A 27,302-nucleotide genomic window follows, 5' to 3' on the forward strand; every position below is an offset into this window, starting at 1 on the left:
ACTTCGACTTGACTGATATTTATTGAAAGTCTACACCTTGCTACGGTTTAGATTATAAAAATAAATAAAGTGTTTTTCCCCCTTAAGACACTCTCAAGAGTTCAATAAAAAAGGAACTAAACAGACCTGAACCCAGAGCAGAACCGACAATCCACTGACCAATGGAAGAAACTTGTCCCATCAGAGTTGCTTATAAGCTCTAAGAAGGATTAAGAGCCTAAATCTCTTAGTGCCTTGAATGATTTTCTTGTTATACTAAAATCAACGTACCAGTTTTGTATTAAAAAGAAATATTATTTAAAATTTTAGATATATTATTTTTCTTTGTTCCTGCTGTCTTAAAAAAGAAACTATAATTCTTCCTATGAAATAAGATGATTTTGCATTTACAGGGAAGTGGTATAGTTCTCCCACGGCTCCCACTCCTACTCCAATACCACCTGCTAGAAACAAGTGAGGGATAAGCCAGAAAAGTTCATCACTGTCATAGAGAAGAAATAATTTGGTCTTACTGGCAATAAATCAAGATTGCTTGATTGTGACATTGGCAGATAGGCCAGGATTCTGGCAAGTAGTGATCAAGCAGTGTTTACTCAATTTAACTAAATCTAGATATGAATTATGAAAAAGGCGGGAGGGGTTGAGAATAGGTGTAAGTGAAAATGAGCGAGACTTCTTCTAAAAGCAGGCAAGATCCATAGTTCCTGAGAGTATAAAAGGGCCTTCCTGGCCACATGTAGGATACTGGGTGGTTACAAACGTCCACAATCATCTTTCTATACAAAGACTAGAGACAAGGGCACACCCATGAATACAATTATGCATACATTGAGTTATCAAAGTTGTGAACCACAGGCATCTCTGATTCTGCAAACACCCGATGTCTTAAACCAGCCTGCCAGCTGTACCCTGTTGCCTTAGCAACGGGATGCAAGCAAGCATGGAGAAATCTTGTTGCCTGAGCAACAGAATCTTAAAGAAAAGGGGAAGTGAGGCCTTAGGTTGTGACTATAGCAAAGGCTGTAGACTCAAGCCAGTAGGTGAGATTTCAGTCCCGTTATAGTGAGAAATATAGAATTTCTGCTAAAATAAAAATCATCCAACTATTAATTAACAGGTATTTGTGGACTGGCACCTCTGTGCAGTACACTGTGCTCTGGGCAATGCAATAGAAGACTAGGCACAGTCTGTTATGTACCAACCCAGAGTAATAAATATTAATTGATGCTCTTAAGGCCTTAATTCAGTGACCGAAGCTTAGTAGGACTGAGATATACATAATAATGAAAGAAGCTGAAGCCCCTGTGTGTGTTATCAAATCCCACTATATAGAATAATTTATTTGTAAATTGAAATAAAATGTTATGGCTTATTGGATTAGAACTATCAATATAGATACTGAGTGAGACTATAAAACCCAGCTAGAAACTGATAAAAGTCAAGCTCATTCTCAATTCTTTCCTAGCAAGTAGTAATAAAGGCAGAAGATTTTAAATCACTTAAATCATTGACTTGATTACAGTTGGAAATTTCAAATAAAGTCCTAATAATTGAATTTTTAACTGCTTTTTCCTGACACAGACATTAACCTAGCTTCTGGCTAACTCTGTCAATGTGCACAAAACATCGAACAAACATTAACAATAAGGATATCTATTCATATGAGTATTAAAAAGTAGATATTTCCTGAGAGCTTGACCATGAAGAATGAATTCCATTTTCCCTCTTATTCCTTATGACTTCAGAGATGCACACATCAAAAGGTGATTTACACAAACACTATCATCCACTTCAACCCCTCTCAATATACACACAAAGTTCAGATCTCTCAAACTGGGAACATAAAGGTTATACAACCCCTCTGGAAAACACAGTTTGGCAGTTTCTTTAAAAAGTTAAGTATAAACCTACCATATGCTCCAGTCATGCCAAGATAACAGAAAAATACATGTCCATATAAAGACAGAAATGTTCATCTTGGCTTTATTTGTAATAGCAAAATAGTGTAACACAAATGCCCATTAACAGATGACTGGCTAAACAAACAGTATATCCAATGGAACTGTACTTAACAATAAAAAGGAATTAACTATTGATGCACGAAACACAGACAAATCTCGAATAATTATGCTGCCTGAAAGAAGCCAGACAAGAAAGAGTATGTACTATATAATTCCATGCATGTAAAACTCTAAAATGCAACTAAGCTTTAGTCCAGGAAGCAGATCAGTGATTGCCTGGGTGGAGAGGGAGGGTCAGGAGTGAGGGGCACAAAGGGACATGAGGACACCTTTAGGTGATATGTTCACTGTCTTCCCTGTGAGATTTAAGGGGATGTACATACTCCAAACTTAGAAAATCGCACACTTTAAATATGTGCCATTTATTTTGTAAATTATACCTCATTGAAGCTGTTAAAATAACTTCTCTCATTCTCGTCCAAGGGGTTATTCAAATAAACTTGAAGTTATTCAATCACATGATCTATGTGCATTCATTAAAAGCAATATATGCATAAAAATCCCTCATTATGTTAATTTTCATCTGCCCTTTGTTGCTCACTAGATGGAACTTCAGTGTAGTCAAACTGCGTTCTCTCATGGCTCTCCATCTGCAGGAGAGCTCACTAGTTAGGCCTCAACAGGGTTTGAGGGGCTGCAGTTAAAGCAGCTGCGTGGTGACCACTCAGATTGATAACCATCTGTAGGAGAATCCCAGTGGCACTCCTATTTATGACTCTCCAATAACATGCAAAGAAAAGAAATAAAATCCAATCTCTATTCTAGTAAACCAATGGCTAAAGGCAAACGATGCTCACCGAATGCAATAGCGGGAATGCCCTGTTTATTAGGAAGTGTGTGTCAACTGGAAGTTCCCATAGTCTACGTCTGTAATATTAAACATGCTACACTGGCACCTCCAGGTTCTCCGGGGGCCCAGGAGAGTTCTGGGAATGGCTGCTAAATGACATCCTGCTCAGGGAGATGTGGTGCCTGGAGATTTGGGGACAAGGATTTGGAGATTCGCCTCTGCTCCATGAATGGCTGCCTTTCCAGAAGCCGAGGAACAGGGCTCTCGCCCCTGATCCCATATCTGAGCTTTGACTTTGGCTTCTGGGACTTTTGGTGATTTGGGGATGGACTGCTAAGATCTGGGGAAGAATTTGGCAAGAAAAGGAACCCAAAGGAATTATCTGCCAGCTGCAAGTGACTTCTGTTCCTGAGAAGAAACATGGACTTCTACGAGTTTGGGGACAGGCTCTCTCCAGGTCTTGCCATTAATTATATTCCTAAAAAAGAGTTTCATTATCTGATGGTGGCTCAGATCAACAGGGTACCTTCCAGTTCTAATATCATGTTTCCTTTCACCAGCCGTGAGGCTTTAATACTTCTCTGAGGAGGTAGGAGCTGCCCTTCCTCATTTCATTTGCTCATGTTTTATCCATTTTCCTGGCCCATTTGCCCAAGAAAATCTACTCAGGCTATTAGGGAGGCCCCTGGGTTCTTCAGCAGGCAGCTGGCTGAACGCTAGCTCTCGGTGTCTGCAGTGGTCAGAGTTGCGTCTATGCGTAAGCTTTCTCTGGCTCCAAGCTACGCGGGGATTCTTCACCATCAATTCTCTTCCATCCTCAATCTCTCCTCTCCAGGGGCTGCTTCTGCTCAGTCCCTTCAACATTCCCCACCAACTAACTGACCCAGCTCCCCCTCACTTTCTTTAATTGCCCTGCATCCCTGCCTCTGTCACTTTTAAAACCCCCACAATCCAGCTTCTGCTCACACCCACTTCACCAAGGCCGTGGAACTGCTCTCAGGGAGGCCGCCAGGGACTCGCAGGCCACAATGAACAGCTTTGTTTAGCCCTTAGCTCAGGAGACAACTACTGCAGAAACTTCTAGCTATCCCAAAACAGCAATTTCCTCTTCCTTTTAGATCAGAACTCCCCAAACATATTCATTCTCCCTTGCACTAGATGTGGTCATGTGACAAAGCTCTGGCCCATGGTGCGAGCAGAAGGGTGGAGCACCACACCTGGGTCACATCCCTAAATGGAAGGGGCGTGTCTCCACTTCCCCTTTCCACCTCCCTGGGTGCGATGTGGTCCACATTTACCCTGAGGGTAAAACCTATACCCTGGGGATGCAAAGAAACAAAATATAAGGAGCCAGGGCTCCAGACGATCTCATGAAACACAACTGTCCTACCTCCCTGGTCCACCCTTGAACTCAGAGAAAGTAACTGATTGGCTGAAGATCACAAATCTAGACTAAAGCCCAGGTCCAAGCTGAGTAGTCTTCCCAGTGTGCAGCTTGGTAACTACATCGGTTCTGGGAGGGTGGGCTCCAATTGCCTCCATTTCCACATGACCAGCGTAACCTACAGCAATCAAGTTTCACTTTAATCACCAATAATTCAGCTCCACAGAGCCTAAAGATATTTCTAGGAGCTCAGTGTGTACATACCTCACTTGGGATTGTCTTTCTCCTCCTGAAGCACTAAAACTTCTCTTTAAAATGCCTGGAACAAGAAAATAAAAATAGTTCTATATTTTCGCACTGCAAATCTGTTATTTATTTGTTTGCTTGCTTGCGTGCTTCAGAGTGCTGCATTCTATTATCTGAGCAATTGTAAGTACTACGACTTCATTTACGAAAGCATCAGCCAAAATATAATGTTGCAAATTAATATTTTCTTGACAGGTTTGTCTAAGGGCCTTTTTTTTTTTTTTTTTTACAAAGAAAAGGTACTAAGCAAAGAAACTGAGTTATTAATAGCTAACAAAGAACAATAGCACATCTATGTCATAATCATCCTAAAACCCTTGCCAAGACAGCTAGCTGCAAGTTACCACCTGCAAACCTAAGGGTCCAACTTTTGCTTCCCCACTGACCCTCCATCCCTTGTTACTGGGGACAGACATACAACACTGAATTCATCTTAAAACAGTAATTAACTGCTTCTAGAATTTGCTACACATGTTTATATGCATAGATATTTTTGCTGTGCAATATTCATGTTTTACCAATTACAAATCAAGACATTGTACCTAGTAGGCTGGAATTTACAGGGAAGGCAGAGCAGAGTGTTGGAAATTGGGCTCTCCCAGAAAATCTGGACCATCTAGTCACCGATTTTCCAATTAAGTTTGAAAAGGGACAAAGAAGGAGGCTAAGTCTGTAAGGTTCCAGTTTTGTCCTTAGGGAGAGGCAATTTTAAACCTTCTTTTTTGAGACAGTCATTGGTGAGAAGTCAGATAGTCACTGGTGAGGAAAATTATTTACACTCAATTTATTTTATAGAGTATTTCTATCTACCCTTTTTAATATTCTATGAACTTATTCTTTTAAAAGAGCTATTATTTTCTATTATAACATCTGTTCTTTCAGTTTCAGATTTGTTGAGTGAATTGAACCCTCTCCTTATAATCTTTAAGTTTTGTCTTAATATATCTATTTTTTTCTTTCCCATATCCCAGTGTGACTATTTTCTTTACTGTTTCAAATTAAGAGTCAAGACTAACATATGGACTGAATTTATATGTCATATTTTTTCATAGCTCTAAACAATTAAAATATTTATGTTACTTTGGTGTTTTAAGAATAATACATCCCTTTACATTAATGTAAATAAAATTGTACAAAACTTCACCTACACCAACACTAATTCCTTTTCCAAGTTTCTAACCCCTAATCAATAGACTCATGAAGGTCACTTCCATCACTCCTGTGGTTATTTAGTCTTTCCAAATTAGTTGTCTCCACTCCCCAGTTAGAGCCTGCACTTGCTGGTAGAAATCGTGAAACCATTCATTTGACAGCTGACGCAATGAGAAACCACAGCGCTGGTTGGTTTGGGGGCTCGGGCAGAGTGAGACGCGCCTGTGCTAACTCGCACTGCTGGGTCATGCATGCGCGGACAATGACCTGCCCCCCAGGCTGCCACCTGCCGGAATCCGCGAACTGGTAAAGAAAGCTTACTGAATGTAGACTCCTTCAAAGGGCTCGAACTGGAGCTGCTGGAGTTGTCCGAAATGTCCAGTTCGTCGTCCAGCTCTGAGTATATATCTACACGTTAATGAAAAAACATAATAAGCACATGAGCCTCGGACAGAGGCCAGTGTGTATTCAGGCTGCCAGCCCTTCACTAGAAGTACCTTTCTCAATGTTTTCCAGGTTGAAATTCTCCTCCGACAGGATTTCGTCACAGGCCCTGTCTTCTTCCTTGCCGCAGGGGGCCTGGAACCCCTCGGGGGGCAGGTCGGCGCCCTCGGAAAGCTCGCTTCTCAGGCTCGCGGCGCCGCTGCTGCTGCTACTCAGGCTCGCCTTCTCGAAGGTTTCCTGAAGGAGAAAGTCAGTGTCTAACAGCCACTTCTGGTCTTCCTTCCGCAGGACACAAAGCTTGTTAGAACATATATTAAAACGCTTAAAATGGCATTATAAATGTGTGTGCTGCAGTAGCAAGGAAAATTCCAACTGTACATGTGCCATAGGATCCATTCAGTCCATAACTACGAAAAAGAAGTAGGTCTGCAAGCTACTGCTGGACAAAAAGAATGGATGTGGCAAGATGCTTAGTCACAAAGGTCTGTGTAACCTGGTGAAAGAAAACGCAGCACTAAGTGATTGACACGTATCCATTAAACTGAAATTTCTCTTCTTTAAGTTATTTTGAAAATTTCTGCTATCAGATCTTCTCAATACCACAGTGAGTAAGTAAGTAAGGCTTAGTTTCCTCAAAGTTCAAGGGCAATTAGCAGCAGACACAGCCAGGCCAAGGAGAGAGAGAGAGAGACAGATGAGGTCTCCTAAAAGATGAGCTACAGCAAAGGGACTTTCAATCCACTTAGGACCCTGGGCCACTGCCTGGCATCAACACTCTCCATGGAGCTACGCTGGCCAGGGGCTCCTCCAGCTCCTCCAACTGCTGTATTTTTATTATCATAGTGCCACAAGGTTACCATCTGGCCATGTGAGTCTGTGCACATTTCCCTAAACAGTATTATTAGAAACTGCAAGATTATGTCTGATATCTTAAAAGTAAAAGGAAAGAAAAATTACTCTCATTAAATTCAGGAAGTTTTTGATTTTCTAAGAAAAAGACAAGAGGGAAAGGAACTACATATGACTCAGCAAAAGAAGTACCCCTTATTTCTTTACTCAGCTGATTCTCAGTTTCTAAGACATTTATTGTGTGCAGCAGTTTGTGGTAAGTATGTCAAAACTTCTTAGGCTGTTGGGCTAAACAATGTTGAACCTAAAGTATAGACCAGAAAGATGAAAAGACAAAGGAAGAAAGGCCATAAGAAAGGTAAGGATAGTAGTTGGAGAGCAGGAGGCTGCACTCATTGAAAGGGGAAAACATCTACTCAGGAAGTGTGTCAGAGATTGCTTAGTCACAAGTCACAAGTCGACCCCAATGATGAGCAATGCTTGGTACAGATAGGCTCATAGTTTTTTTCTAGATATTTTTCCCCCTAAAATTAAAGTAACACCCATAGCTTCAAGGAACAAGTTTCTAAAAACTCTGGGGTCGTAGAATTTGCAGATGAAGACAATCCAAGGCCTTATGAGTGACTGCAGTTAGAAGTAAACCTCAGAAAGTGTTCATGTATTTATGTCTATTAAACAAGACAAAAAAAACACTATGAGACATTTTGTGCATTGCAGACTGTCCAACGAATTTCTGTTATGTCTTTTTCCTGAGAATTTTTTCATTTTTCATTCCTCAAAGTTTCACCAAGATACTTGGAAATATTTCTTGCTCTGTGGAAAGTAACATGCAGTTAGTTGAGGAGCCTTTTAATTTTCTTTGTCTAGACATCTATCCAAAGGTCAATGTCTTCCTGCTTTTGGGACTCAGAATTCTCCATTCCTGCTTCTTGAATCTACCCTTGTCTGCTAAGTGAGAACCTGCAGCAGTTTTTGCTTCAACAAAATCTACATAGTTTTTTGTAGTTGCCATAAACTATATGCCACTCTTAGACACACTTTCCCAAGTGTGATTTCCAGAGTGTTTGCTTGTGAATATTTGAGTACCCAAGTTATTATGCAACTGGCTCCTTCAAGACCTGTGGGCTATTTCAGTCCCTTTTAACTCCCTTGATACCTTGCACATAGCAAATGCTCAATAGGCAGCTGCTGTGTTCAGATCAAAGGGAAAAGGGCTAGAAAGTAGGTGAATTCCCTTACAGGATGAGGTTTGGTAACTGCTGTGTTTTTAATCTTGTCCCTTCATCCAGGATCCTACATTGTGAAATTTCTCGGAGAGGTGAAGGGACTATCCAGTGATGTGAACTTCTCCCTTCCTTTTTCCTCTTTGCACTTAGGAAAAGTTGTGAAGCTCACCTCTTTTAGAGATGACCAGCCCAGCAAGGACAACACGCCTCTGTAACCCAGCAGACACTGGCCAAAGGCAGAGATGGTCGGGTATTTTTAGCATAACAATGAGGCCATTAAGATGTTTCCAAGTTGGCTCCAGCAAGTACATAAACCTATTAAAGCGAGTTAGGGGTAAAAAAGGTGCAGCCTTGGGGACGGAATTTGGTAGCTGTGGTCATTTTTTATACTTTCTAATTATGATTTTTCTAGGGATAGGAGAAAGAGTTCAGATTTTGTTGCCATTTGTATCTCCTAGGAATGAATGGACACATTCTGTGTATCGATACAGCAGCAAGGAGAAGACAATGGAAATTATACAATAAAATTAGCATTGATATGGTAATCATCACTATTATAAAGGCCCCTTCCTGTCATAATTGCTGAGATAGGCACAATTATGTTTAGCTCAGTTTTTCTCATTACAATGTAATTTTTACGTGTGGAGCAGATCATAATACATTTTTAGCTGAAAGGCAATTCTAACAGTAACAGACTGACATTGTTCAAATTAACTGTGGCAGTAGGAAAATACTTAAGAGAGCCTAGTTTATTAAAACTAGTGCAATTTTTTAAATTGCCCAGAATGTTAGTTTTATAATGAGAGAAAGAAAAGCAAGAAATAAACATAAAGCATAACACCAGCTCTATCCTATCGAAGCTTAACTTTAGAGCCATAGAGAATGCACTACATCTATTGTGTTCTACTTTATATTCTATTTGAGCTATATCTTTACCCAGTTTCTTCTATTTGTTTAGTTAATAACTGTGACCTTAAATACATGACTTTAGGGCTATCCATTGCTTCACAGAAATTCACCAGGCTGAGGGGATCTCTTTTCAGGGGCAAATCAAGTTCTATGTTTTTCATGGCTGACAAAGAAAACTCAAAATAGGAGATACCCACAGCACCCCAAGAATGCCATTGCCACTGATAAGAAAAATGGATCACAGATCTATATATTAAACTATAACCATAAAGAACTTACAAGGAAAAATAGCTTATTTTTGCAACCTTAGGATAGGAAACAATATCTTTAACAGAATACAAAAAGGATGAACAAAAAAAATCTAAATAATAAATTGAACTTGAACAAAAATTTCTGCTTATCAGGAAAATATCATTAATAAAATTAAAAAGTCATAGACTGGGAGCAGTATCTGTAATGCATATGTTCAAGAGAGTCATATCTAGAATATATAAAGAACTGCAAATCAACAAAAACAAACAAATAATTCAGTCAAATAATGGGCAAAGATTTGAACGCACACTTCACAGACACAAAAAGATAGACAAATGACCAATAAGCACATTTAGAAGTGCTCAACATTCTTGGTTATAAGGAAAATGCAAACTAAAACCACAAAGACATACCCTTTTATGCCCACTACAAAGGCTAAAATCTAAAAGATTGACAAGACCAAATGTTTTCAGGAATGTGAGACGATCTCACACATTCCTACTTAAAGGGTCAAACAGAACAGTGCTGGACAACTGTTCGGTAGTTTCCTTTAAGGTTAAATCTTATGACACGGAAATTATATTCCTAGGTGTTCGTCTAGGAGAAATGAAAATATATCCACAGAAAGACCTACCCAAGACAATTCATAGCAGTTTTACTTATAAAACCCCCAGTCTAGAAACACAGTATCAGTGTTCATCAACAGGAGAATCAACACGTTGATATACTCATACAACGTAATATAAACAACCAACTAAAGGGCCTGGCTTTGGTGTGCAAGCAGGCCTTTAATTTATATTCAATTGTAAATATGTCACTGGAGAAATAAAATATGAATTTCCTATCTACAAAAAAAAAAAAAGAAAACTACAATAAGAATTCCACAATAAAGACATGAAATTATGAAAGATTTGTGAGTTTAAAAAATAATCTTTGTTGATTAGCACTCTACTAGCTACCTTTTCCCCCACAAATAGATGGAATCTAAGACGATAATTATGTGTGCCATATTTAAATAGTTTGACAATATCAGATATTATAGAAATCTTTCTTTTTTAATTCACCAAAAACTTAGAGTAAATTTCTAGGACTCACTATGTGAAATGAGATAATTTATCAAGATGCGAGGTTTTTGAAAGATCATTTTGGTGGGCACATAAAAAATGGCTAAGGGAAAGATGATTCTAAATTATATGGGTGGAACAAATTCAGTAACTTGGAAGGTCTTTAAGGTAAAAAAGCTAAGTGAAATAAGCCAGGAAGAGAAAGACAAATATCACCTGCTCTCACTCATGAGGAATCTAAAGAACATAATAATTTGATGGAAAAAACAGATCCAGTGACACAGAAGCATGGAACAAACTGATGAATTTCAGAGGGAAGATGGGGGTGGGATGGAGGGTGGGGAGAGATTAACCAAAGAATTTATGTACATATATGCATAACCCATGGACACAGTCAGTGGTATGGAGAAGGCCTGGGGAGGGGACTGGGTGCAGGGTAGAAGGGGTCAATGGGGAAAAAAGGAGACATCTGTAATATTTTCAACAATAAAGATAAATTTAAAAATAAATAAACACTAAAAAAAAAAAAATTACATCTGTGGACAGAAGGGGATCTGAACCATAAGGAAGAATTAGCTTATATAATAGCCTGATAATTCGGTTGTTAGGTATACTGTGGAGAAATTCATCATTTTAGTCCACACTACCTAGGATTGAACCCAAATGCCTTAACTAGGTATTTACAACCTCTGCCATCTAGAATCAGCCTGCTTTCAAACCATGTATAAAATATAGTGTATTGTGAATACAGATATGCACTGTAAATCAGGAGACCAAACTTCCAGATCTGTCACTAACTAGCTTGATGACCTAAGGTCTCTTAACTTCTCTTGGTTTCCTTTTACTTGCCTATTAAATAAAGCATAAAATAATAGCATTTCCAAAATGTGATTCTTTGTCCTAAGGGAGCTAAGCTGGAATATCTGAGTGCCTGAAATTCTGCTATTCCCCTCCATCCGGGAGTGATGTCCTTACCTAGTTTTCAGGGCCTCCCAGAACTGTCACCCACATGTCTCATTTGGCATTTACCCAACCCATCCAGAGCATTAGAAATTTCTTCCTGCATGTGTGTCTTCGCTTCCCAAGTATATTGTAAGTTATTTCACAACTGAGACACTGTTTATATCTTTTTTTATAAACCTTCACAATACCAAGCACAATGCCTAGAATTCAGAAGACATTCAACAATTCCTTGTTTCTTTATTAATTACAGACAGCAAGTGTTTGTGATTTTTCTTTGTGCTGCTCCAATAGGCTTATGGATGTGAAAGTATAAAAGTTAGAAATCTTAACACTTTCCAAAGGCGAGTCTTGGTTATTTCACAGTGGGTGAGTAAATCACAGTACAAAGGCATGAGCTTCTTTAGTGAAGACTTCTCTGTTCTTTTGAAATATATATTAATACTTGTCTTTACAAGCTCATAATGAACATTTCCATAATTAAGAATAAACTAATGTGTGAAAGTAAATAGCATGCGCTCCATGAGATAGGAGCCTCTGATGTCTCTTATCAATTGTTCGCTTACCTGCTAATTTGCAAAATTTCAGTAATTCACAGAGGACTTTTTTATTGGCACTGGGAATCCCTAAAGTTATATTGAACCCACTAGTTTCTATTCCCTTTGACTATGAGTTATCATTAGGTTGTGTAATTGCATTATTGATATTAGCAGCTCTAGGAAAACACGCCAGTGTATTTGAAATGACACGATTGCAGTACCACAATACTGCTGGAGGAAAACAAAACAATTTTACACTAAACCATTTCACCAGTAATGGTGTAGATGTGAGTTTCAAAAAATAATAATCGATACCCAGTGAGGATAATGCCAATTAACTGCATGCTGTCTTTAATGAAAAGTAATCATGATTTTTTCCATTCTTTCATAAAGCTGCATTTTTTTCCTTTTAGCTACCATTTGGTTAATCTTGAAATGAAAAATCACCAGTATACCCAAAATCGGGCAAAAGAAGGTATTTATGGCTCTTTAAAACTGTAATATAAACTTTGCTTTGAAGTAAAGCACTTCTCTATGGTCCCCAGAAGACTGAAGGCTCTATGAGGGCTCAGAGGCTAACTAGGAACAGGTGCCCAATAAATATTTATTAACTGCATGGGTAACGTACATGGATCTAGTACCAATGGACCAGTTAGTATTAGATTAACAAGTTTCATCAACAAACTATCCTTCAACATGAGCACTGCTCATTTTCCATAATTGATGCTAACTTCTAATTTATGCCCCTTTTCAATTTGCACAGTATATTCAAGCACATTAATCTATTTAATCCTAGTGCCCGCTGCAATTGGTAATATCTCCCCACTAATTTGCAGATGAGTAAAGAACCTCTAGAACCTCTAAACTCCCTCCTTGACTAGATCTCTCCCCTTTATTTTACCCAGTCATGGCCTGGCAGCTAGGTTTCTACAGTTCAAATGCTATGGTATCTTGGATTTGGGAGAGGGTAGCAGCTAAGCATAGAGATGATACGTGACTGGTCCCAAGTAACAAACTGTTAAAACTGGGGGGGAGGAGGGGTACACAAAGCACTTTCTTTACTTCTATAGATGTATCAAATTTTCCGCAATAGATTTTTTTATAGAAAGCTGAGGGATAAAATTAAATAAATTAAATGGTTTCTCAAGGTGTTTTGCTAAAGATAAAAGAGTTTCTGCTTAACATTTTAAACTAACTCCACCTATCAGCTACATGAATCTCATATAAACCAACCTGTTTATATCCCACTGGAAATTGGCTAAGTAGCTTTGCAGTACAGAACTTAACAGAAGGCTCCAAATGCTTACGCTCTATAGAAATGGCTAAATCTCTTGCATTTTAGTTCACTGGAAATACTGTAGTCTGAATGCAACCTGACATCCGTGTGCTTCTCATTGTTGCCTAGTTTTCACAAAGCCAGGTAGCAAAGTAATAAGGGAAATGCACTCTAATTCCCTGTGTGTAAGATTTAACGGTGTTCTGCAAGAGCTGTAACTCCAAGGTATATGCTCCTAAACATAAACCGGGGCCTTGGAGAATCACCATGAATTGTTCTGTGAAATTACAGCCGGGATCAGAACCTACACCAGTGAAGATGAAAGACCCCCCCACCCCCAAGAAAACTATATTGAATCTTTAACTTCTGGATTCTAAGTACATCAAGACAAACCCAGCTAACAGTAGAGTGGGCTTACCTTCTGACAGACTGACAGCCATCGAGGGGAGGGGGAAATGGGAGTTGAGGAGTTGAGCAAAAAAAGGAAAAAATAAATAAAAAATACTCACGGACAAGGACAGCAGTGTGGGGATCGCGGGTTTGGGGTGGGGGGTAGAGGAGGGGATGGGGTGACAAATGGTGATGGAAGGAGACTTGGCTTGGGGTGGTGAACACACTATGCAGTGGACAGATGATGTGTTGTGGAATTGTGCACCTGAAACCTGTCTAATATTGTTAACCATTGTCACCCAATAAATTCAATAAAAAGGAAAAACATAAAGGAGCTTTTCCTTAAGGCAGCATGAACAACCTTAGACCGCCTATCCGAGCGCATCATGGAGAGACTGAAGGATTCACACTTACGTGAGCCAGTGGAACCAGCTCACGGTGACAGGTGACGGCGTTCCTGTTGGCTTCCATAAAATACCTCTGCGTGCGCCTCCGTTCCCGTTCCAGTTTCTTTTCCAGGGCCAGCTGGGATGTAGACAAGCTGTCTAAATACTTCATCATGACGTCCGATATCATGGAGCTGACTTCCACAATATCGGGGCGGGCTTCTGCGTCAGGAGTGAGGCACCTAAGAGAAGATTAGCTCATTACTACACTCTGGCCAACGTCCGGACCAGGCCATGGGGCTTGCAAGGTGAAGGTTAAATTCCACTGTGTGTCCACCACAGTGTGCGCACCCAAGAGAACCTAGGGTAACATGGATATCGAGCATAGTTTTGAACCCAAGACTTTTCCAAAAGGCATTTGAAAAGTTTGGGAAGGAGAGGGAGGCAGCACCGTTCTCTTTGCAGCTGGACCGGCAGGCAAGGGTTACAGGCTGAGCAAGGAGCTGCTCCTCTGCTCTCAGGATAGGCAGATGGGGTCATCTTCTCCTGTGTGAATTGGTTATTTTCTAAAATTAGCACCAACTCACTGGTCAGTGAAACAAAGAGGGATACCGATGATAAGAGGCCCCGATGATCACCCCTGATGCACGAAAAAGGAAGAAAGGTTTGGGGGGGTCACAAGTTATTGGAAAATATTAGCACAATCTGATCAGTGAGGGTCTTATAAAACATGAGGCCATAAAAATAACATGCAACCCAGTTACTTAAGAGGTTTAAGATGTTTGTAATAAATTCTTTAAAAAGTAGCTAATTTGACACATTACCTACTAATATTTTCTGTGATGTTGGAGGCAGGAAATATCAATCAGCCTACTAACAGGAATATTGTTCATGTCACAGCTAAACACAAATAGAAGGCCTTTCTGGATGCCCAGGGAACCAATTATCAAGATCACTGGCTAGCATCGTTAAATACTTCTGGCACTCACTACAATATTTTTCTATTTTTAAATTCAAATTCACTAACTTCACTAAAATCATGTGTGCCTTTCAGAAAAATTTAACTTCTTCGGACTTTGAGAGAAAGATCTAATTTTCACGCCTTGTGTGCGATTTAGAGACCCATAGTTAATACAACTTGTGCCTATACTGATGTCTCCAGGCAAGATTTAGAAACTATTACACAGAATTATTCTTCAAAATAGAAATCAAAATAAGACTCTAACTTGTTAATATGCTTATTCTTTCTTACTGAGTTGTTAACCACGAGTAAACTACAAGTCTTAATCAGATTTTAAGACGTTGCCATTTCATGCTTTATCTTTATGCTACTTCCTTTAAGTTCTAAGGCAGTGGGCTTATACTCTGGTTATGACCGGCACTTATACATCTCCTGAATTCACATTTAACAAAGTTCAATCTATGAACTTTATTATATAAACAGTAAGGCGAGAGAGACAGTGAAGACAGGGCCAGCTACATAATTCGTGTGGTTCCCAGTACAAAATGGAAATGCGGGGCCCCAGCAGGGAGGGAGGTCTCCCCCTTCCACAGCCCAGCATCCTGATGGTAGAGGAGGGACCCCAACGACTTGCAATCTCCATGCCCACAGGATGCAATAGGATGCACTGGAGGTGGGCAAGAGGCCCCCACCGAATCACCCCCAGACACACTGTGGTGCTGCCAGCCTGATCAGGGATGACACCTCTTCTTGGCCCGGAACCAAAACACAGCAGGGCACATGCTCCATCCTGTCCCCTCCTTACTTACCGTGGGGGAGGGGGGTAAAGGTGGAGCACAGGCCTCCCCTGCTGACACGCCCAACTGCCATACGAGGTAGGGGGCAGCAGCGATGATGGGACAGAAACAGGGAGGTGGAGCTGGAGGCCAGGGAAAGGTCCAGCGGACTGGGATCAGGTAGCTGGGAATCTGTGCCAGGGAGGCAGGGAGCATGAGCTGAGACTCAAGCCCTCAACACACATGCTCCCTGTCCCATCACCTCTCACTTCCAAAAGACCAATTCGAAGATGAAAGTGTTGACCTTGATGCAGAGGCTTGAACGCCGAGCACAGTACTGATGTGAGCACAGAGGCCTCATGCGGTGGTCGTGAACAGGGAAAGCCAACTGTGTGTCAGCCACGCATTTGTGTTAGAGTTTCTTACACTTGTTCATAACCACAAAAGAAGCCAAGTGCTGAACTTTACCTTCTAACTAAATCAGTCTTCTTCGACTCTCACTTAATTAGCAAAATGGGTTAAAGCTCATAAAAAATGTTTGGTTGACCTGGGGTTGGTTATGACTGCAATGTATTGAAAAAACAAAAAACACTCCCAGCATCTAAGCCTTTCATCGGTGCAGATATTCTAAATTATTAGTTTGCAGATATTTAAACTAATTCAACATAATATTAGCAGTTGAATCATCAGCTGAGTTTTTTTTAATCAAAAAGGCAACATAAGCTAATTTTCTAATTGTGTAGTCATATATTAAGGTAAATGGGAACCAGAACGGCCTCTGTTCTGGCATTTACTCATCCCTTTCTCTCCCAAAGTTACTCCCCGCCCTGCATTTGCCACCCAGGAGATACAGTTTAGCATCATCATTAGGTCTGAAGGCTCCAAGTCACAATGCTGGGGTTTAAATCCTGGCTCATCCTTCATACCTCTGATCTTGGGCAAAACTTAGCTTCTAAGCCTCTGACAGCTCATCTGTGAAATGGGGTCATCATAACATCTACCTCATCAAGCTGGTACGGGGATTAAATGAAGCCATCCCTGTAAAGTGCTGGCACATTATAAAGGCCCAATCAGTGGAAAAGAAAACCCACAACTTTATCTCTCTGCCATCCCTTCCCACACTCGACCAACACAAAGTCCCGTGGCTTCTACCCCTTAACAGACTTTTGAATCTGTATCCTTCTGCTCTAATCCGTGGTCACTGGCCTATTTCATCATCACTTGTTTGGGCTACTGAAGCAGCCTCCTAAATGGCACACGCCCCTCTAGTCCACCTCTGCTCCATACTGTAAAATGCTACCAGGATGATATTCCAAATTGATTACATCGCTCCTCTGCTCAGAACTGCTCAATAGCCCCTCGATGGCCTAAGTGGACAAAATTAAAATTCCGAGCCTGCCAGACAAGCCCCTTTCTGAACTGTCCCTTACCTCCTTCCACAGCGGCCCTTCTCCCCCTACGCTAGCAACACAACAAATGCTCCAACCTGTACTTTCCCAAATAGCCCAAGGCTTTCCTAGGCTCCCATTTCCTAGCTCGTTTTAGTCTTCCGCCTGACTCTGTGGGGGGGTTGCTGCCCTTTCCCAAACCACAGCCCTTACCTGCTTGCCAAAGCCCCGCTTTTTCAAGTCTCCCTGAGTAAGACTTCTTGGACCACCCTCAGATAGACTCACTGTCCCCTTTTATATGTTCTTATTGCACTGCCTATATTTAAGTACTTAAAACTACTATAATTATTGTATTGTATTGGTCTGTTTCAGCACTAGAAACTGCAAACTTCTTGAGAGGAGGGACATGTGTCCCTTTCACCCTGATCTCCCCCAGCATGTAAAATGGAATCTGGGTTCTAAAATGAACTCAGCAAGTGAAATAACTAACAAACTAACCAACTAACTAACTAACTTAGCCTAACATTTAAGAAGTTACCTGTCCGTAACCCCAAATGTTTGGCCACAGACTATGGGACTACCAGGTATCTGTCCTACCAGAAGTTCTAGTTTAGCTTCATTGCTTTGAAATGTCTCCCTGCTTAGCTATTTCAGAGACATTCTGAAGAGCAGCCCAACGCTTCACTGACCCCCTAATCAAACAAGCATGAAATCATGTTCTAGGAAGAAATCTGGGATGTTCCACTCAGCCTGCCCGCTTTGTCCCCAGGCTGCTCTGAGAGACCAGATGGAAAGAATTAGAGGGCTACAATGTTGGACTGTATTCGTTTCATGTTTAAAGAAACAAAGAACTGAAGGTGGGGTGAAAACTGTAAAGATCCATCGTGCCGAGAAGAGCTGAAAGCATTAAATCCGTTAGTCTCATGACTGCCCCTGAAACAAAGGGCCAGCCAGCTTATGCAACCCGGCACAGAGAGAGAAAATAAGGCATTTGGAATATTTTGTGCATAATAAGAAATGCTCTCCCTTTTTCAAAAGTAAACAGACAATGCTCTCTCGACAGTCCACTGGAAGGTAAAAGCAATAATGCTGGTACTGTGCAGAGCAATGAACTGTATTTCTTTTCTTCCCCGGACTCTTCAGGGTTGCCAAGATATTTTCCCAATTTAAAGGCCTGTTAAGGAAAAAAGAAGGTTCCAATGACCAAAGTGCTTGTCCACCACCTCACCAAACAGGAAAAGGGAAAGATGCCACACGTTAGAATACAAACAGTGTGAGAGCCACCTGACAAGAGGCAGAAAGTAAAAATGAGAAGACAGTGCCGCAGGCAAGGAGAAAGATACATGTGATTGGAAACAACGCCTCATTTAAAATTAAGAACGAGCCTAGTGAATTTTCTCATCAATGGCTGTCTTCATTTCAAAAGCGCCACAACATTACTAGTGACTGGCTCTGAGCCTGGTTTGCTGAGTCATAAGTGATCACTAAGAACACTTTTGCCTTGATGTGTCCCTTGCATCAATATCCTGAGGAAAACAGGAAATGGAAAGTATCCTGTAATTCTTTGGGAACTAAATTTTTAAAGAATAAAATTCCAAAGCAAATTAAATATGTGACTGCATGCAGCTCATGACTGAGTTGGGTTTTTCATGTCAAATTTTCTAAAGATAAAACTTTGTTTGTGATGTGAACCCAGACGATGAATCTTGAATAACTTTAAACAAAAACAACATCTGCTGCAGAATGCACACTGCAATCTTAATTTATAGTCAGTTATAAAGCTAATTGTCAGTTCTTATCATGGCATCTTGTTCTTTCAAATAAAAATTATCCTCAAAAACACTTAATCTAGAGCCTCTCAGTAGTGATCATTCATTCTCTTAAACATCCCGGTGACAGGGAACTCGCTGCTCCACTGGCACACCTCTATTCTGACACTCGCTTCCCAGGTGAGCTGACCTGCCTCCTAGGAACTTCCACTCCATGCCCTTGGCTCCATTTCCTGAAGTTCCGCTGAATAAATCCAATTGCTTTCATATTTTCAATGTCATTACATTGTCCCAGTTAACTAAAGTATTTTTAATCCTCTTAAGATCGTACCCCGAAACTTGTTGGCTCAATTTCCAATCCACAAATGAAACCTCACTTCTCTCCACCAACACCAACACCAGTCCAGTCACAGCTGCCACCACCTCTGAGTGGACAGTGGGACCCCCTTCTCCCTCCCTCCCGCACTCCTTCCCTCCAGTCCATCCCCCATGATCTTTGCTAAAGAGGAAATTTTCACTGTGTGCCAGCCTGTTAATAACACTTTAGTCCTCTGCTCAGTACTCAAGATAAAAATTCAAAACTCTCCATGTGGCCCATAGGACCTCACCAGTCTGGTCCCTGTCAGCCTCCCCAGGCCCATGAGTAGTTACTATTGCCACCTATCCATCCCAGATTAGAAAAGTGGGGCCAGGAATGTTAAGATGAGTGGAAGAGTAGGAAGTTGGATCCAGTTGTTTCCAGAACCTGTTGATGCTCTTAACCTTTCCATGATGTTGATACACGACTCTGCCACAGCCTCAGCCCCAAGAGGCATGGATGCCAATAGCCGGGGAGCCTGTCAGAAGCAAATTATGGCCCTGTATGCTCAGTGCCACAAAATCAGAGTAATGCCTCTGTTCTTCTTCTCTGCACTACCCCTCCCTGGCTCTTTGCGGCAATCAAATACCTATGAAAAGGAGAAATTGAATGGCATCTCCGGAGACTTGGATTTTTAAGGCACTTCACAGGAAGCAAATAGCAGAGAACAGGGACAAATTGTGGAGATGAGCAGTTTAAATACATGTGACTGGATTCACTAGCAACAAGGCACGACCCAGTACATGCAGAATTCAGATGATTTAGGAAGGGGCTTCAGCTCATTTCCTGTAATATTAACAACAATGACAATTGCCAGCGTTGGTTGAGATTTACCATGTGCCAAGCTCTGGTTAAGTGAGTTGTGTGTGTTACTTTGTATAATCATCACACCAGCCTGATGAGGTTGGTACTATTAGGATCCCCATTTTACTGAATGAGGAAATAGAGATGCAGAAAGAGTGGTCTGATTGCTTGTTTCAGAGTCTGCAGTTAGTGAAACTCAGCCCGAGCAGGGCCTGGGGCTCTAGTACAGCAGGACAGCCCCGTGGGAACGAGGAAAGACTCCAGACGTAACCCGCAAGTGTGCAAGGAGTACCTATTAGTGCCAAACAAGGGCTGGGAGGGAAACCAAAGGGAAGGGGCACAGCCTTGGTAACATGGCTATGACATCCCACCAGAGATGCTGCTAAGTGCTGGGACAGACACAGAGCCGAGCTTTCAGGGAATTGGGCTGGGGGATGGATAAAGATTCTATCTGAGGTGACTTGGGTTTCTATCATAATAATGGGGCTTTGACTGAGCTCAATGAAGCAGAGGAGTAATCTTGGGCAAACTTAAGTGCATAAAATGGCCCAGAAATAACAATTGGCCAGATAAATGAGAGTCATTTATTCGTACAACCAGTTGTTAAGTGTCTACTTCATGCCAGCCATTGCTTTGGGCACTGAACAGCTAGGAGCTAAACTGAAGGAGGCCCTGCTCTTGTGGAGTGTGGCAGGGACACAGATGATAGGGAGACGAGTGTGCATACACACATACAACACGTCAAGGTGATGGGCACCATGAGCTCTACAAAGCAGACAAGGGCACGAGAGAGTGCAGAGAGGCCGGGGGGGGGCATCAGAGCAGGCTTCCTGATACGGGGACATCTCAGCAGAAACCCAAGGCAGGTGAAGTGAAGGCCTGTGCCACGTGTGTTTCAGAGAGGAGAGTTCCAGAAAGCGGGAACAGCAAGGACAAAGGTGCAGAGGGAGGTGCATGCCTGGATGGAGAGGGACAGTGGGAAGGAAGTGGGGCGGGGTCCGCTGGCACAAGCCCTGGGGGATCAGAACTTTGCAAAGGGATAGTGTCTTTCATTAAACTCCTACTATATTGACAGCTACAAAAGTTCTTCCTGACTTTCTTTGAAAATTTGTTATACAATATAACACTAGTGATTTAAAAATAGAAATGAAAAATGCTTACAATTTTACCTAACGTGGCCTTTTTCCATTTCATATGTTCTTGTCCAGCCTTTTCCCACGTTCATGCATAATTTTAGGGGTTTTGTCATAGTTATAAACAACTTTACATCCTGTTGTACTTAGGTGCATATTGCACGTGTCACACAGGTGGATACAAAGCCTTCGGATCATCATTCTAGTGGCTGCGTAATGTTTCAAGTGAATGTACTACTTCCTCTTGGACACCGCCTGGCTTCCAAGTGGTCACTATTACTGATGATGCACAAATATGTTTCTAGGTTTGCATTATTTGGGAGCCCTTCCTCTGTATGAACATTGACAAAGTGAATCTTTGCAGATGTGAGGTGTTTCCTGAGGATCCCTGTAAGTTCAAAGTCGGGAGACTAATTACCTGCTGATGGTATCGGTCACTTTTTCAGAGTAGATGCCTTCTGGCACAGGCTCATATACCGCCTCCACTATCTGCAAAACAAACAGAGTGGAGTGATGGAAGGAAGCGAAGGGGCCACTGACATCTTCGAGCAGTAATGCCTGGCCACCACACGAGAGTTACTCAATAGGCATTCTAACTTTGGGCACAAACCTTCATCAGAAGCCAAAGCATCCCAACAAATACAAAACTGACACCAATTAAATAGTTCTTGAGCTTGGAATTATATTCTTCAAACTGACCTAGAGTTAACCTCAGATTCGTATAAATGATGTATAGGGTAATATCACCTATTGGATAGTGGGCATCCAACCTGCAATTAAGAGTAACAGACTGAAAGTAATTTGATATATTTATTTTATAATTTTCTATGATAAGTAAAGACAATTATAGGGAGAAATGTGCCATAGCACATGGTATAGGTTAAAAGAAAGGAGGAAAAATAGACTGGATCATGTGGTTAATAAAACCGTGCCTGCTGGTCACTGATGGTTTTATTAAGGTCACAGAGGTCCTATTTAAGAAGAAGAGGAATGGCATCCTCAGCAACGCGAGGCCCCTTTGTCCCCCGCACCCGCTTACCTTCGTGGCCAGGGAGAGCATGTTGGAGCTGGAGAAGGGGGGGCTCAGCGTGGCCATCTGGTACAGGATGCAGCCCGCAGCCCAGACGTCAGCCTTCTCCCCGTAAGGCTCACTCTTCAGTACCTCGGGGCTGAGTGACAATAAGGGTGTTAACAGACACTGAAAGAGGGAGTCCGCACAGAAAGAAGTCCCACTCTCAAGCTGAAGCTGGAGATATAAGGAGAAAATGGCAACTTCTCTTCATGATTTCAAGTACACATACTAAAAGTATCTCTGAATTCCCCCAGACTTGGGTGAATCGCAGGGACACGCAGGCTATTCCAGTGGAAGCACTGGACATCAAGGGGCCATAAACATCACCTACTGTGTCCAGGGAAACAGCCATCCCTCTGCGGAGGATGGAATTATTGGCCCCGGTTCATCACTATAGTGGAGATTTTGTACGTCTCACCCTTGCCTCTTAGCAGGCAGTATTTGTGACCCACTCCTGCCTCTGGGTGTGACCGATTTATCTGGCTTTGGCCAATGCAACGTGGAAGGGACAGGGCACCGGATGAGGGTCTCACTCTAAAAGGGTCTGAAGGCTTCCCTTAGTCCCTCTCGGGGCTTCTGTTCATTAGCAATAGAAGAACATATCCCACGTAGCTGCTGCCCCTCCAGCCTGGGCCCCTAATAAGACCCACGGAGAAGATCTGCCCCAGGGAACCCGTAAGCCTGCGCCCGAAGGGGAACCAGCCCGGGGGACCCACAGCCCTGTGCGTCTCACAGTAAAAGCTTACTGCTGAAGGCCACTGAGGCTGCGGGGTGCTTTCTCACGCAGCATTTTCACAGGAAGGGCTCTGTCAGTCCCGAGAGAATAAAAATGTGTCTCCTGTTATCACCTGATCAACTGCTCACATTTAAAAAGAAACGCCTAACAAGAAATAATGTCCTCAAGAGGAAGGTGTCCTTGGCTCCCCACAGACAAATTTCTCATGTTTTTATCTACTGAGAACTCAAAGGATTTCTTTCCTGTTTCCAAGAGCTCACGAAGCAGACGCTCTGCGTGCTCCACCAGGGTCCCCCAGGTCCCCTCTCCCGTCCTGTTCCCACTGCGCGGTGTGCTGAGGGGAGGGGGCTGCAGCGAGCCCCTCGGCTTTGAGGCGGGCTGTCCGAGTTAGCTGACATGATAGCCGTCATCAGATTCTCGGAACTGCCCGTAGGTCCCTCAGGTAGACTGAGGATGGCTTCTTTGGGAGAATAAAAGAAAGAAACAAGAGGCAAACAGCACAGTGCTGACTCCCACTGTGCTTCTGGGCCCAGCTTCAATGCAGCCCTGAGCCGAGCGTTTCAGAACCAGGACTAAAGGCAGCGACCCCTGGGACTGAATCCGACGTCCAGAAGCCACAGCGAAACGCTCTGCTGCGGCGTCACGGCGCCCTCCAAAGTTTGTATGTTGCAGTCCCAGTTCCCAGCACCTCTGAACGTGGCCGTGATCAGGGGACCTGCCCATACGGGGTGATTAAAGCAAGATGCCGATAGGACGGCCCTAGTCCAACACGACCAGCGTCCTGGAAAGGGGACACCTGGCCTGTGTGCCCAGAACTCCTGTGAGGAGGCAAGAGGACGCCCACTGCAAGCCAAGGACAGAGGCCTCAAGGGAAACCGAGGCTAACAACACCTTCACCTTGGACTTTCGGCCTTTAAAACTGTGAGAAATTGAAGTTCTGTTCTTCAAGCCGCCCAGCCTGCGGATGTCGTTGCGGCAGCCCGAGCACACGAATGCAGGTTCTAGGGGAAAACCTAGTCATGTGTTTTTCATCGTCAAAGGGAGCCCAGCCTTTGGGAAACAGGACTCACGTCACTGACTCAACCCCAGCTTGCAAATATCATATGGTGTTTTTTGATAACTATTGTTTAGAAAACCATTGTGAAATAATTTCTAATTTCTCCTCTTAAAGTGAGGCCAACCACATTTAGTGAATACAGAGCTACAGCAGCAATATTTCATTTAAGAGAAAGAAGTAGCACGCCCACGCACACACACAATTTAAAATGGATTTTCTTTTTCTCAAACAAAAAAAATTATTCTGTATTTTTTTAAAAAGGATGGTGGTGAAGGGGAGAAAATGGGGGACATCTGTAATACTTTTAACGATAAAATAAATTAAAAATTAAATAAAATAAAAAGGTTATTCCTACTTGATTTTGTCATGTGAAATGTTTTTACTGATAAAATAGAGCATAACTTACATGATATTTAACAAAAATAGGGGCTTTTCTGGCAAAGATTAAAACATCTACGATTAAGTGTGTGCAAGTTATAAAAAAATTCAATAAAAAATATTAGTTTTATTTATTATTGCTGACCTAATGTACAGCATGGTGACTATAGTTAATAATAATGTATTACATATTTGAAATTTGCTAGGAAAGTACACAAGTGTTCTCATGACAAAAAAGGTAATTATGTAAAGGAATGTATATGTTAATTATCCATGTGATGATCCTGATTGTGGTAATCATTTCCCAATGTATATGTGTATCCAAACATTATATTATATACCTCAAATATATACAATTTTTAATTGTCAATGATACCTCAATAAAGCTAGAAAAAAATTTTAACTGTAGCCAGAAGTAGTATAGATTTATGTAGATAGCAAGGCACAATGTATATTTGTTACAAATATTTTGATAAATAAGTAGCCTTTGAGAGGAAACTATAGTAAAATTTATCCAAGCACTACCTCTATTTTACAAATGGCATAAATTCACAAATTAATAGTGAAAACAAGGTAGAGGAGAGATGAGGAAGAAAGGGTGGTTAATCTATTTTTTTTAAGCCACACTGTTTAGATTTTAAAACCGCATTAGTAGTTCCTCACTGATACATAAACAATGAAGTTGCTAGTTGCTAATGCAGGTTTATTCACCAAGTGAGATAAACAAAGAAAATATTGAACCTAGGTGTTTTTTAAAATATTCTAAAATATGACCATTCTTCTAATTCGTAAATAATTCGATAATGTGACGGTTCATATGAGTTGGGAGAGGGGATGGCTTTCCTTTAAACGTAACACAGCGAACGTGCCGAGGCGGCGTGGGGAAGGCTTTGTGTGGGGATGGCTATTCTTTCTCCCAGGGCCATACTGTGGCTTTGTTAGAAGTCCTTATTGTGCTCGCCCTGTCCCCACACACACTAAAATTAGAACCGCACAGCGAAGGCTAGCCTGCCCCTGCACCGGTCGGCATGCAAATGTGAAGCGTATTTTGGAGACGGTACAACAACAGGCAAAAGGTACTACGCAACTGTACTTTAGTTAAAATAGTTTTTTTCTATATTAAGATGAACAGTGCTGATGCTGCCACACGGGTCTACATCCTGGAACCGAACGTCAAAGCAAGCGGACGGCAGAGGGCAAGGGCCAGGCTCGCACCGTCGGAGCGAAAGGCTACAGGCAAGCAAGGAGAGCAGTCGGGGCGCCCGACAGTGGGGTAACAGAGTTGAAGGGAACAGTGTAAACTCATGTTTCGCTTACTATCAATACATGCGAAATATTTACAGATATTTGCACACGCACAGGTTAGCATGCACATATATCTCCTCATTCTGTCGCTGCAACGACCTAGAAATGATAGTACCCCCAGAGCAATTAGCGCCCCTAGCACCAGAGCTTGGTTTTTAATACCATTCTCCAATAAAAAGAACCAGGACTCCTTGGAGAAATGACCGGTTCTAGGACTGGGGCAACAACAACGAAAGGACTGAATGAGCTGGAGCATCTTGTAACGCCAGGAAGTCAGTGTTCACGTAGTGAGAAAACCTCACAAATCGTCCTTGAAAAAGTGTCTCGTTGGCAATATAATGATGTAGCATCTTTGAAGTGGCATTTGGAGACATTATAAAAGGAAAATTTTCCTGAGAAACTATGAGTCTCTTTCTATTCTGCTTCTTAGTTTATTTTGTTCATTAGCTTCCAGCTGTCAGAGGGGAGGGGTTTGGGGGGCTTGGTGAAAAAGGTAGATAAAGGAAAAAAACCCAACAACAACAACTCATAGACACAGCCAACAGTATGGTGATTACCAGAGGGAAACGAGGGGGGCTTAGAAGAGGTAAAGGGGAGATTCATGGTGATGGAAGGAGACTTGACTTGGGGTGACAAACACACAATACAATATACAGAGGATGTATTACAGAATTGTACACCTGAAACCTATATAATTTTATTAACCAATGTCACCCCAATAAATTCAATAAATGAAGAAAAATTTCCTCAGCAATTGTTAGAAAATGCTAATAAAAGAATCTTGAGGAGTTTGGGACATAGTGAAGACTAAATGCTTGGAGACAAGTACCTCTTATTGAAATAATTCACCCAATAATATTTGTTTCACTGAGTCAAGACAGAAAAGGGATTTTTGCATCCCACTGCGATGCATCAATTCTCAGTCTATTAAAAAGTACGTTCAATAAATGCATAACTCATGGACTCAGAAAATAGTGCCGTGAAGGCCTGGGGGGATGTGGGGTGGAGGGGATCAATGGGGGGAAAGGGGGGATATCTGTAATACTTTCAACAATAAAGATAAATTTAAAAAAAAAAAGTACATTCAGTTCTCTGGTTCTGGCCACCAAACATTCATCTCCCTAGACTGCCTTCAAAACAAAGGAGAGAGAGAACTAACTTATCACTATTAACTGAAAAAAGAACAAAAATGTAAATTTTGAAAGAATAAAAACCATCTGTCTGAGAACACAAGATCCACTGTTTATTCAATCAAGGAAGCAAAAGTCTGTGAGTTCCTGAGGATAAAAATCTGAAGTGACATAATTAAGATTATATGCCAATACCTAGAGTTTATTTAGGCTGAAAAGGAAATTATGCCATACCTTGGAAAGATCCAACCTAGGACAGTTAGCATTATAGGGTGGCCAAAACACACACATGCACGGTGTGTGTGCACATATGTGTGCATGCATGTGTGCCTGTCAGTGCACGTTTATGGTTGCTGAGGCAGGTAAAATGTTTCTGAGAAATGGCTCAAAAAACAATCACTGTGGTGGGATGGGAGGTAATGACAATTAAAGGGGGTTCAGGAACTTAGGAGAACTCAGAGGGTGCATTTTCTGGGAAAGAGTGAAC

At 41.7% G+C, this 27,302-nt stretch overlaps 1 protein-coding gene across 4 annotated transcripts in view; it reads right to left on the reverse strand.

The window, feature by feature from the left end:
- Positions 1 to 27,302, reverse strand: part of NEK10 (NIMA related kinase 10) — a 131,251-nt gene that overhangs the window by 26,725 nt on the left and 77,224 nt on the right. For all 4 annotated transcript variants that reach the window (XM_081159256.1, XM_081159257.1, XM_081159255.1 and 1 more), the window contains 6 exons: positions 22,177 to 22,306; positions 21,556 to 21,626; positions 13,977 to 14,190; positions 6,151 to 6,334; positions 5,975 to 6,061; positions 4,460 to 4,514 (listed from right to left, as the gene is read on the reverse strand). In XM_081159256.1, the coding sequence (XP_081015382.1) occupies positions 4,460 to 4,514; positions 5,975 to 6,061; positions 6,151 to 6,334; positions 13,977 to 14,190; positions 21,556 to 21,626; positions 22,177 to 22,306 (741 nt within the window). The remainder of the gene's footprint in view (positions 1 to 4,459; positions 4,515 to 5,974; positions 6,062 to 6,150; positions 6,335 to 13,976; positions 14,191 to 21,555; positions 21,627 to 22,176; positions 22,307 to 27,302) is intronic.

This window comes from Miniopterus schreibersii (genome assembly GCF_964146895.1).
Source record: "Miniopterus schreibersii genome assembly, chromosome: 15".
NCBI classification, from domain to species: Eukaryota; Metazoa; Chordata; class Mammalia; order Chiroptera; family Miniopteridae; genus Miniopterus; species Miniopterus schreibersii.